The sequence below is a fragment of the Chiloscyllium plagiosum genome, chromosome 12 (assembly GCF_004010195.1).
Source record: "Chiloscyllium plagiosum isolate BGI_BamShark_2017 chromosome 12, ASM401019v2, whole genome shotgun sequence".
Classification (NCBI taxonomy): Eukaryota; Metazoa; Chordata; class Chondrichthyes; order Orectolobiformes; family Hemiscylliidae; genus Chiloscyllium; species Chiloscyllium plagiosum.
The window spans coordinates 64,178,286-64,190,110 of record NC_057721.1 but is presented as its reverse complement, the minus strand read 5'-3'; the positions used below and the strand labels follow the sequence as shown (position 1 = coordinate 64,190,110).

The 11,825-nt window shown below is 40.1% G+C and overlaps 1 protein-coding gene across 1 annotated transcript in view; it reads left to right on the top strand.

Annotated features, from left to right (window-relative positions):
* Nucleotides 1–4,796: 4,796 nt before the first annotated feature.
* LOC122555358 (calcipressin-1-like) overlaps nt 4,797–11,825 on the top strand; it is an 80,902-nt gene continuing 73,873 nt past the window's right edge. The window contains exon 1 of the mRNA XM_043701286.1: nt 4,797–5,479. Within this exon, the coding sequence (XP_043557221.1) occupies nt 5,201–5,479 (279 nt within the window). The 5' untranslated portion in view covers nt 4,797–5,200. The remainder of the gene's footprint in view (nt 5,480–11,825) is intronic.

The following is an 11,825-nucleotide window of genomic DNA, read 5'->3' as shown; positions in this document are numbered from 1 at the left end:
AAAATTAGAAGTACCGGGGAGAGAGAGGGGAAGCTTTTCAAGTTCTGTTGTTATGAATCCATATTCTTCTCTCTCTTCTCTGCCCAGCAAGCCACTGAAATAAATTATTTGTCTCTTCCCAAGTCTAGCTACTTTGCTTTTTATCCAAGCTGAAGATTCCAGAGGCAATCTTTCATCTCTTCTTTTGAGAATTATGACTCAAGCATCAATTAAACAAGTGATCCAAATTTTTAAATGCTGAATTAGCTTTCTTTGGGTGAAATAGGAATTTCAGTGCAACTGATTTAATATATTCAATATGGATTCCCCAGACTTGCCTCAATCTATGGTTAACTGATCACAGCAGCCATTTTAGATCAGCATTTGTCCTCCTTAAAAATTGATGCAGTCTAGGAAGATCGCTGATTTTATAATCAGATGTTGAAAGTTGAATATCAATTGTCCATGTTTACCTTTATTGTGACATGTAAAATAGGAAAATATCCAGCAGCAGTTAATTTTAGTGAATTGAAAATGGAAACAGTCCATATGGATTAAAAGAATAAAATTCTAACAGTAAATTGCTGGGCTGGAAACAAGATAGGGAGAAGTGTTTTGATCTTCACCAGCACAGAAGCTGTTCTTCTGTTCTTTGTAGTTAAAACCCATTTTAAACCTGAAGAAAACTAGTGTAAGGTGTGACTTTAACTGATAAGTCACACGCCTTTTATAAGTGAACCAAACATCTTGTGTCTCTTGCAATCCAGTGGAAACATATGGAGAAAGATGACTGAAAAGCAATACAATGATCAACATAAGAAGCATACAGATCATCTCGGCAATCCATTAATAGGATCCATTAAACTGATGCCCAGTATTTCCTCTGCTAATAACTTATTTTTCCCTAAATGTTTGTGTGTAATATGTGTAAGGTGGGGTTATAAGGGGATTAGAGTTTTAATTTATAGTGCTATATGCTGACAGTTTATAACTGTTCACCTGTAGCTAAAGTCTAATTACTTCTAATAAATTGCAATTCTTGTTAAGCACAGAAATCTGGTCCACGCTTTCTATCAACTTGAGTCCAAAAACCAGGTAAATTGGTAACGAGGTAAAAGAAACCTTTAATTTTTGTAACAACATAGGAAGTAGCAGGGATTGGTTTCCAATGCGCTACCCCAGTGAGTTAGAATCATAGAATTCCTAGTGTGGAAGCAGGTAATTTGACCCATCGAGTCCACACTGATCCACTGAAGAGCATCCCACCCAGACCCACCCCACTATCCTATACCTGTTACCCTGCATTTCCTATGGCCAATCCACCGAACCTGCATATCCTTCGACACTATGGGCAATTTAACATGGCCAATTCATCTAATCTGCACATCTTTGAAATGTGGGAGGAGACCAGAGCACTCGGAGAAACCCACACATCAATGTGCAAACTCCACATCATTCAAGGCTGGAATCAAATCCGGGTTCCTGGCACTGAGTGCCAACCACAGTGCTAACCACTGAGCCATCATGCCACCCTGGTTGTGATACCTGAACTTGTCTTGCTCTCTTCCTTTCAGATGCTTTTTAAAACCAACCCTTGTGACCAAATATTCTGGTCCAATGACTAATGTGTTGTTTTGTGATTCTGTTAAATTTTGTTTACTAATTCTCCCACAAAGCATCTTGAGTATTTCATGATATTAAATAAATGCAAGCTGTTATTGGTGTTACTACAAACAACTTACAATGCAATAATTACCATAATAAAAGTAAAATACTGCAGAAAAGTTAAAACTATTGGAGAAACACAGAAGATCTGGCAGCTTCTGTAGACAGACAACAAGGAGTTAATGTTTTGAGTCTGGTTTGACTATTTCTCAGAATTGAACGGGTTTGGAAAAAACTTTTCCCTCTCCCCAGAAATGAAAATAGGATGTTAAGAATGATGAGGGAAGAGTCAGGGATGGACCAGGTGAAGGCAAGAGAAGAATGGAAAATGGAAGCAAAATTCATGATTTTTCCAATTCCAGATGATAGCAGGAAGTAGCACTGATGACATGGTCAATGCTATTGTGGGTTGGACCCGGAGTAGAACTGGATCAGGGAATGTTCCATGCACCCACAATGAGACAGGTATACCTGGGATCATAGGCACACCTTTGAGTTAAAGGAAATTTGTGCAAAGTAGGAACAAGCACAGCCAGGTGAAGGAGGGTGGTGGCAGGGGGAGACTGCCTAGGCTTGTTTTCAAAGAAACGGAAAGGTTTCAGGCCATCCTGATGGGGATGGACATTTATAGGGACAGCACATCACAATGGTGAAGAGGAGGCAGCTAGAACCCGAAATGGAAGTTATGGAACTGATGTAAAGCATCAGAAGAATCACAAATGTCAGTGAGGACAGACTGAACCATGATGAATTAAATATAGAGTCAAGGTAGGAAGAAATAAGTTCAGTGGAGCAGGCTAAAATGATGGATCTGCTGGGGCTACAGATAAATTTGCCTTCTTGAGTGCTTCAGCATTAACTCATATCAATTCATCTAGTTAATTTCAACTTCAGTAACCAATTATGTTTCGGCTTTGGGATTTAACAGAGGAGAAAGAAATAATGGTAACTACTTTTAAATCTAACTTCTGTATTGATCCTCTCCCACTCAGAAATCTCGAGATAACAAATGCCACGGAAAAGGTTAAAGAAGAGTCTTTGGCAGACAAAGACTTCATGCAATTTGTCACCACACTGTGACATTTAAGATCCATTTATGTCTGCACATAAGAACTACAATTCTAAACACTACTGGACCTCCTACTGCAACAACAATTTTATAGCAAATGTTACTGTATAATTCTGTGAAGACATTCATGTCCAAAAAAACAAGACATTTAGATAGCCATGAAACCTGTTGTAATTAAAAGACAAGCAAGTAGAAAATCTATTATGGACCTTAGAGAGAGGTTAATAATTCTATCAATAATTCTATCAAACTGGACACTCAAATTAAGAGTTGATGCTATGACTGGACTTTTAACAGACATTTGATAAAGTAGCAGACTAGTTCGCAGAATTGAAGCCAATGGGATAAAAGGACAGCTATCTTGTGCACTGCAAGATTCCACAAAGAGCAATGATATAAAGAGCCTGAAAATTTATTTTAGGGTTGTTCAATAAAGGCTGTATATTAGCCAGGACACCTAGTCAACTCTAATGAATACCATGAGAACCTGTTCAGTTAGATGGGGCTTTGATTTAACATTTATCCAAAAGGCAGAATATGATGTAAAGAAACATTATAACGATAAATTTTAAAAATGGTCACACAGTTATTGAATGAAAAGATTCATTAAAGTTAAAAATCTAGCCTGAAGCATGTTAAGTTGCTGTGCAAGTTGGCGTATATTTGCTGTAATATCCTTCTTTGTCTTGAATAAAGGTTGAGGAGTGACCTAACAGAAATCTTAAAAATTATAAAAGGTTTTGATAAAGTGAGTACTGAGAAAAATTATGTTCTCTGATGGGGAAGGTATAACTCAAGACCATCAATATAAGACAACCACTGAAAAATCCATTCAGAAATTCAGAAGAAACTTCTTTTCCTGCACAGTGATAATACAGAGGACTGACTACACCAGGAAGGAGAATGGTTCTGTCTTGTAATCAGTGACATTAGGCTAATGTTGCCTACTAGCGATGTGGGTTCAAACCCCACTATAGTAACTGTGGAATGGCAGATATCCCATCTAGTTTGACAATAATCCTTCTGTTTCGAATACATGATTCCAGACCAGCAATACTGTGTCTAAATCTTAACTGCTCTCTGAAAACAGAAGTCATTCTGCTCAAGGGCAATTAGGGAACCAGACCCTCTCAATGATGTCCACATTTTGTAAAAGAATAAAAGAAAGGCAGTGACAGAACAGATACAGTTAAGGGAAAGACAAAAGGAACCTTGACTGGAGGACAACCACCAACATAGACTGGTTCAGCTAAGTGAATTATTTCTGTCCTGAAGGAGGGTCATTAGACATGAAACTTTAACTCGGATTTCTTTCCACAAATGCTGAGATTTGCCAGCAATTTCTGTTTTTGTTTTAGATTTCCAGCATCTGCAGTTCTTTCAGTTTTGAATGACCTATTTCTGTGCGATGTATCCTGTTTAATCTTATGTAAAATGATGCTAAGATCACACATCATAGCCAAATCAAAGTGGATGTCGTGTGAACTCTCAGAAAATTTTTTACACTAAGTATTACATGCAGCACTGTGGTAATTTAACCAGCAGCATGCCATTTATTCTCTGCAAAAAGCCTCCTCTCAGCCTATTTATCTAACCGCATGACATTCTTGTGTGTCTTGTTCTAGCGTGCATTTGTCTAGCTACCGCTAGATGCAACTCTGCGGCTGACTCAACTACCTCACTAGTAGCAAGCCGCATTCTTAAACCCACCCGTCTCTCCTGAATTGTGTATTGAATTTAAGAGGAATTACCTTATTTTAAGTTTTTGATTATGGCCTCACCATCATGTGGTGACTTTTCTTTATGCCTATTCCAATAAACCCATTTCTAATCTTAAAAACTTTCCTCTCAGTCTTTTCTGGAGAGAGAAAAAAAGCCTTGGTCCCATATTATACCTGATCATTCCATTGAATTAACAGCATCAATGTTATTTGACCAACTGGTCTCTGCTGACCTCCACTATCCCTCTGCATCTAACCATTATCTGTTTCTTCTGACCTTATGTACTTGTCAATTTTCCCTTCAAATGTGTATGTTTTGTGCAGGTTTCGATTTGTAATCTGTAATCGAGAGTAGGCATGTCGAAAATAAAATGTTTCTTTCGTTGGGCGGGGATGGGGTAGAAGAGGGAATGGGTGGGCGACGGTTGTATGGGATGCTATTTATTTGCAGGGGTTGAAATTGATGGCTGACTGACATTGCTACCAGGTTAAAAATGGCAACATAGTTGGATCGTGTTGCCAGTGCTGACGTCCAAGCCTGTAACTTGTTGCGTCGTGTCCTGGTAACAAAGTATCGGCGCAGTCCAGAAGAGCTGGTAGTGAGTGAGCAGATGCTGGTTGAAGTTGCAATGTGTTCAATCTCCCACAAGATGGGTGGAGGTAGCTGCTGCTGAGGGGACAGCGCTCGATCATTTTAAAATAAATCCCACCACAGTTAATTGGAAAATATATAGACATTGCTTTCAGAACAAAGGCTGGGAAAAGAATGACGGTAGCGAATAGCGGTGACAGCGAGAAGAGAAGCTTGGTCAATGCCGACATGGAGAGAGATCAGGAGATGTTTCCGGACGCTGCAGACGGCTGCTGTTCCGGCACCAACGGGGAGCTGCAGCCTGAGACACCGATGGAGGCCGAGTCTCCGGCCGGGGAGGCTCCAAGCGGCTCCCAGCAGCAAGTCCACCTGCGCTCCCATCTGGACGACCTGCCCACCTCCACCATCGCTTGCAACGTGGACGAGCGGGTGTTCGTGGACGCCTTGTACCGGGTAAGCGGTCTCCCTTTCGGCCTGTGCGCCGGAACACTAGGCCTCTCTGTGCGTGTGAGTGAGAGAGAGAGGAGCAAGCATCACTGAGCCAGGCCAGGGCCAGGAAACAACCTCACTGCTTCCCTCACACCTGCTCATATTTAGTTCAAAACATAATTGAGCTGTTTTCGAAAAGACTTGGTTTTAATAACGTCATGGAGTTATGCAATCTTGCAGCAAAAAAATAGCCCAACGCTGGTGACTTTGAAAACACAATATGTAACTCATAGAATGCAACAGACTGAAGTATGTATGCCAGTCATTCCACCACCGCATTTATCTTTGTTTTGAAGATTGCAAAATTCGTGTATTAGCCTTGGATAATGCTGCAAATCTCCCTTTTTTTGGATTGCGAAAATGGAAAAAGAGTTTTCTGATTCTATAACTTATTCAGGTCTCCAGATAACTAGTCATATTTGATAACCTTGCTGACACTAGTGATAATTCTGAAATGGTATGGGAAGGAAAGAAAACACGTTCGATGCAGTGGGCTAATCCAGAGATTAAATAGTGAAGTTTTTTTTCTGCCTCTAGATATAATTAATACTAGTTACAGTTTAGTATAAAGATGTTCTCACATTCCTATATTGTACTAGCCCTGAAAAGGTGAAAATCTGTTGTGAATCTTACCAGTATGAGTTATCAATAGTGGGAGTTGAAAAGTTCATGGCTGTGTTGAACTAATGTTGGTCAGTGATTGAAAATACACTGAGTTTGTTTGTATAAAAGCCACGAAATAACCTTCAGACACTGTAACCATAAAGTCAATTGTTGATTTAAGATTTTGCACTTACATTTAAATTTTTTTTTGCTTTTTTTTTGATATCCTATTAGTTGTATATCTGTATGGACGATACATTCTTTTTCTGAAATTAACGCTGAATATATTGTAGGAAAAACTGTAATTTACAGTACATGTTTCTCCCAATCTCCAATAAGTTTTGCTCTCATTATTTGTGCCACCACTGACTTAAAAGCTTCCTTCTCTGCAAACCAAACTTAGAATGATGGTGCTCCTGGATAACTGTTTACAGTTCAAACGGTCAATAGTGTGCACAGTATTACACCTTAACTTTAAATTAATCAGCAATGATTATTAAATACATTTTAATAAAGTGTGCTTTTTTGGAAAATCTCCACTATTTATTTAACCATGTACAATCATTTTAGTTACAGAAATTCTATTACCACACTTAACATTTTATGGACAAGTTGACAGTTTTTTTTTATCAGTTGTGATTTAGTGTTTTATTTTAATTAATTGAATGCTGTTATAGAACCAGAACAGGCTCTTATCATCTTAGTAGCTTCAGAGTTGGCAGACATGCATTACACTATTGATTTCACTTAATTGGTCCTGTCAAGCAAAGTCAAACTCTTCAGAAAAAGTATAAGCAGACATCACAAAACTCTGTTCAGATGTCTAAGTGCCAGTTAAACTTTAATGATGGTGAAAAGCTGATGGGACATTGGGCTGTCTGCCATAATCAGAAATGCTTATTGATTAATTCAAAGTTTGTATTGGACTGATTATACTACAGCCAATGCAATAAACTGCTTTAACCCAATGGTCTCCATCTACATCTGAATATACAAAATGTCTGTCAGCTCAGCTGCTGTGTCTTTGCCTGGCTTGCATTTTTTTTCATCCCTGTACGATTACATTATTGGAAACCTGAAATATATTTGACCTGTGGAGTATGTTGTGTGAAGGGCTCCTGCCCAAAACATCGATTTCCCTGCTCCTCGGATGCTGCCTGACCTGCTGAGCTTTTCCAGCACCACTCTAGTCTTGACTCTGATTTCCAGCATCTGCAGTACTCACTTTCGCCTTGGTAATGTCTTGGCCAAGTAACTATTGTGTTGTTCCAAGCTGTATTTGTTAGCATTCTGTGTGCATGTACAGGCTCTGGATATCATTTCAAGTGTTGTTGGCGATCCTAAGGAGAAAAGATAAATTGTAACAGCTTAAATTCTGTGGGGTTTTTTGGAATGAAATATATCAAAAGATGACATTTATTCCACTTAAACGCAGATGAATTCTTGATCATTTTACAATGTAAACAGCAATCAACGTGGATTCTAGAGAGGATGAGTTGGTCCAGTTTATATATACTTGACTACATTTTTCCCAACTGAACTGTATAAACCACTATAGTCTTGTGTGCCTGAACTCCAAAAATAGATACAATGTTGCATACACATCAGATCGGTGGCAGTTCTGAGTTAAAGCATGGAACTGGGTGATGATACAGACAGATTAGGAAATAGCACCTTATGGGCAGAATCGAATGAAGGTTTTAGGATTAGGTTGGAGAGCCCTATGTCCTATATCTTAAAAGAAGTCCATCATTGTTCAATTCTGCACTCTCTGCTGTAGGAAAGTTGTGAATATTTTTGTGAGAAGACTTGTAGCTCAGGTTGTGGATCAGGTTGTAAGTTTGCTCAGATAAAGTGCTGATGTTCTGCTGATGTGGTAGCCAACCACAACAGATCAAGATACATAAATAGCAAACGGGACAGAACATCAGCGCTTCGTTGGAGGCTTACTGATTATGTTACCTCGCATGGTGACAAAACGTCTGAGAACAAATCCACCAGCTCAGTGAGGAAATTTACAACCTAAAGTTGTTAAAGCTGAAAGGGTTTAGAGAAGATTTACAAGGATGTTGAAGGGTTTTAGAGGGGTGTGGGGAGTGGGTTACCGGCTGCTATTGGTACGATACCCTGCCCAAGGTCTTGAATTATGTGAATGTTGAAGGGATTCGCAGGATTACGGCCAGCAACAAAGGCAGAAAGGTGGTTTACAGCAGGCTTCACTCTCTTCCCTCCTCCTCTTCATTGTCGGGTTCCTAATCACGCACTGCATTTCTTGATAAGAAATCCTCTGCAGGATGTTGTAAGCAAACCTGCATCTAAAGGCAGCCTGCACTGGACCTAATTGATGTGGGGTGGGGAAAGGTGGTACAGTCCTCATCCACCATCTTTCCACCTGATCAAATGGCTCCCTGCCACCATTCTAGGCGCAGGACAGAATTCCGGGTCGAGAGTGTGGTACTAAAAAAGCACAGCAGGTCAGGCAGCATTGAAAGAGCAAGGGACTCGACGTTTCTAGCATAAGCCTTTCATCAGGAATATGGTAGAATCTTACCTGACATACTCAATAATTCAAGGTTTGAGTGTGAGAAGCCTTTCCAATTTTGTGTGCATGGCACAGTTTCCAATATTCAGTTTGCGGATTAAATCAAGGAGGTATTTGAATCTAAGGAGACAGTTTTTAAACTACAAATTGAGTTGGGCAAAATACGTAGGTGATCACAAGGGTGGCACAATGGCACAGTAGTTAGTACTGCTGCCTTGCAGTGCCAGGGTTTGATTCCAGCTCCCGGGTGACTGACTCTGTCTGTCTGGAGTTTGCGTGTTCTTCCATGTCTGCGTTGGTTTCCTCCTGTGGTCCAAAGATTTACATGTTGGATGGATTGGTCATGCTAAATTTCCCAGAGTACCCAGGGAGGTGTAGGTTGGATGGGTTAGCCATGATTTTTTTTAAAAAGTCAGGAATGGGCTGAGGTTCGGGGTCAGAGTGGGATGCTGTTTGGAGGATCAGTGAGGAGTCAATGGGCCAAATGACTTCTTTCTGCACTGTAAGGATTCTATGATTCTAAGCAAAATTTAACATGAAATACTAGACCTAAGACAATGAATAAAGGAACAGTAAGCCATTCAGCCTTATGCCACAATGGCTGATCTGAAGTTCAGCTCTTGCTCTGTTTCCCTAACACCCTTGCAGGACAAAAATCACATTGATCTCTCAATCACTCATTTTAATTGGCCAAGCTTTAACAGCCATTTGGAGTGGAGATTTCCATATTTCTGTTCCTTTTGTTTCTGAGTATGTACTTTTTGATTTCACACAAGTTCTAGTTCAAATTTTTAAATTGGCTTTTTGCTCAGTGTTAACTCGCCAGAGCTTGTCAGTATCCTCTCTACTAAATCAATAATTTCCAACAGCTCCCCTTATATACCTCTCAATCTTGAATCAAGGGACTACATAAGAACATTTTGCAATAAAAAACAAAAAATGCTGGAGAAATTCTGCTAGTTTGGCAGCATATCTGGAGAGAGAAGCAGAGTTAATGAAGCGTTCAAGTCCAATATAATGCTCCTTCATTTCCAAAGAAGAGTCATACTTGGAAGTCATACATGGACTTGAAATGTGATCTTAGCTTTTCTCTTGCCATAGATGCTGCCAGACCTGTTAAGTTTCTCCAGCATTTTGTTTTGTTTCAGATTTCCAGAATCAGCTGTACCATGTGTTTATTAGAACATTTTATGCAGCGTATGCTCATAATTGAGTCATTTAAACCATGAAGTCACCTTGTAAATCTACACTGTATCCCCTCCATGGATGTTTCCCTAAATTCAGCACCCAAAACTGAATGCTGTAGTCCATATGGGCCTCCAAACAACTGAAGCATCAGTTCTTCACTTTGTAACCTGAAATAAAAAACAGAAATTGCACTGAACCTTTTTGATTATCTTTTAGACAACAGAGTTCTTTGTTAGTAGTATTGAAACAGCTCACAATGAAATTGCAGGATATGTAGGGTTTTTCTAATTGGATCCAGTACTCAATAGGTTCAATCATTGTGAAACGGCAGTCATCAAAATATGTAGGCTTTCCATTTGAAATGGAAAACCACCGAACTAGTTCCCAAACTGACTTCTGTGCAGGCTAGAAAAGTTTGACAGTTACACCTTGAAAGGAAATCTGGAGATGAACATAAGAGGCATAGAAAATGGGTCACTTGGCCCTTCAAGCCTGCTCTACCATTCATTATGATGATGGCTAATCATCCAACTCAACACCCTGATTCTGCTTTCTCCCCACACCCTTTGATCCCTTCAGCCCTAAGAACTACATTAACTCTTTCTTGAAAACATTCAATGTTGTGACCTCAACTGCTTTCTGTGGTAGTGAATTCCACAGGTTCCCCTCTCTCTGCGTGAAGAAATTTCTCTTCATCTCTGTCCTAAGTAGCCTACCCTATACCCTAAGATTGTGGTTCCTGGTTCTGGACTCCCTGGTCATTGAGATCATCCTTCATGCTTTTATTCTGTCTCGTCCTGTTAGAATTTTATATCTCAATCTTCTAAACTTCAGTTAATATACTCGGAACCACAAAAACTCAGCAGGTCTGGCAGCATGAGATTAGATTCCCTACAGTGTGGAAACAGGCCCTTCAGCCCATTAAGTCCACACCGACCCTCTGAAGAGTAACCCACCCAGATGCATTTCCCTCTAACTAATGCACCTAACACTAAGGCTAATCTAGCACGACCAATTTACCTAACCTGCACATCTTTGGACTGTGGGAGGAAACCGGAGCACTCTGAGGAAACCCACACAGACATGGGGAGAATGTGCAAACTCCACACAGTTGTCCGAGGCAGGAGTCGAACCCAGGTCCCTGGTGCTGTGAGGCAACAGTGCTAACCACTGAGCCACCATGCCACATCTGTAGGGAGAAAACAGGATTAATATTTCGTGACCAGTGACTCTTCAGCATAACCCTTGTTTATTACTAGTCTTTGTTTCCTCTTTTGAAAAATGTGGTGCTGGAAAAACACAGCAGGCTAGGCAGCATCCAAGGAGCAGGAGAATCGACGTTTCAGGCATAAGCCCTTCTTTTCCTCTTTGTCAACTATTTCTCTATCCAAGTCAGTACACTCAGATGAGAGGTGACTTGATAGAGGTGTACAAGATGTTGAGAGGCATAGATAGAGTTGATAGCCTGAGACATTCCCTCAGCAGAAATGCCTATCACAAAGGGGCATAATTTTAAGGTAATTGGAGGAAGGTTTAGGAGATATGTCAGAGGTAGGTTCTTTACACAGAGTGTGGTGGGTATGTGGAATGCACTGCCAGCGGTGGTAGTAGGGTCAGATACATTAGAGACATTTAAGCGACTCTTGGATAATCACATGGAAGATAGCACAATGAAAGGTATGTCGGCTAGTCTGATCTTAGAGTAGGATAAAAGGCCGGCGCAACATCGAGTGCCGAAGGGCCTGTACAGTTCTCTGTTCTACCACCCCAATCCCATGTTCTTTAATTTTGGATGTATTGTATTCAAATAACCTTGAATATTTATGGCTCTGAAGGAGGCCATTTCTTGTATTGTCTTGTTCCAGCTGAAAAAGAACTATACAGTCTAATTCTGTTTTCTAGTTTTTACTCCACCGCCCTCCCTACATCAGAGCATTTTAATTAATACCCAATTATAGTTCTCATATGATAAGAGTA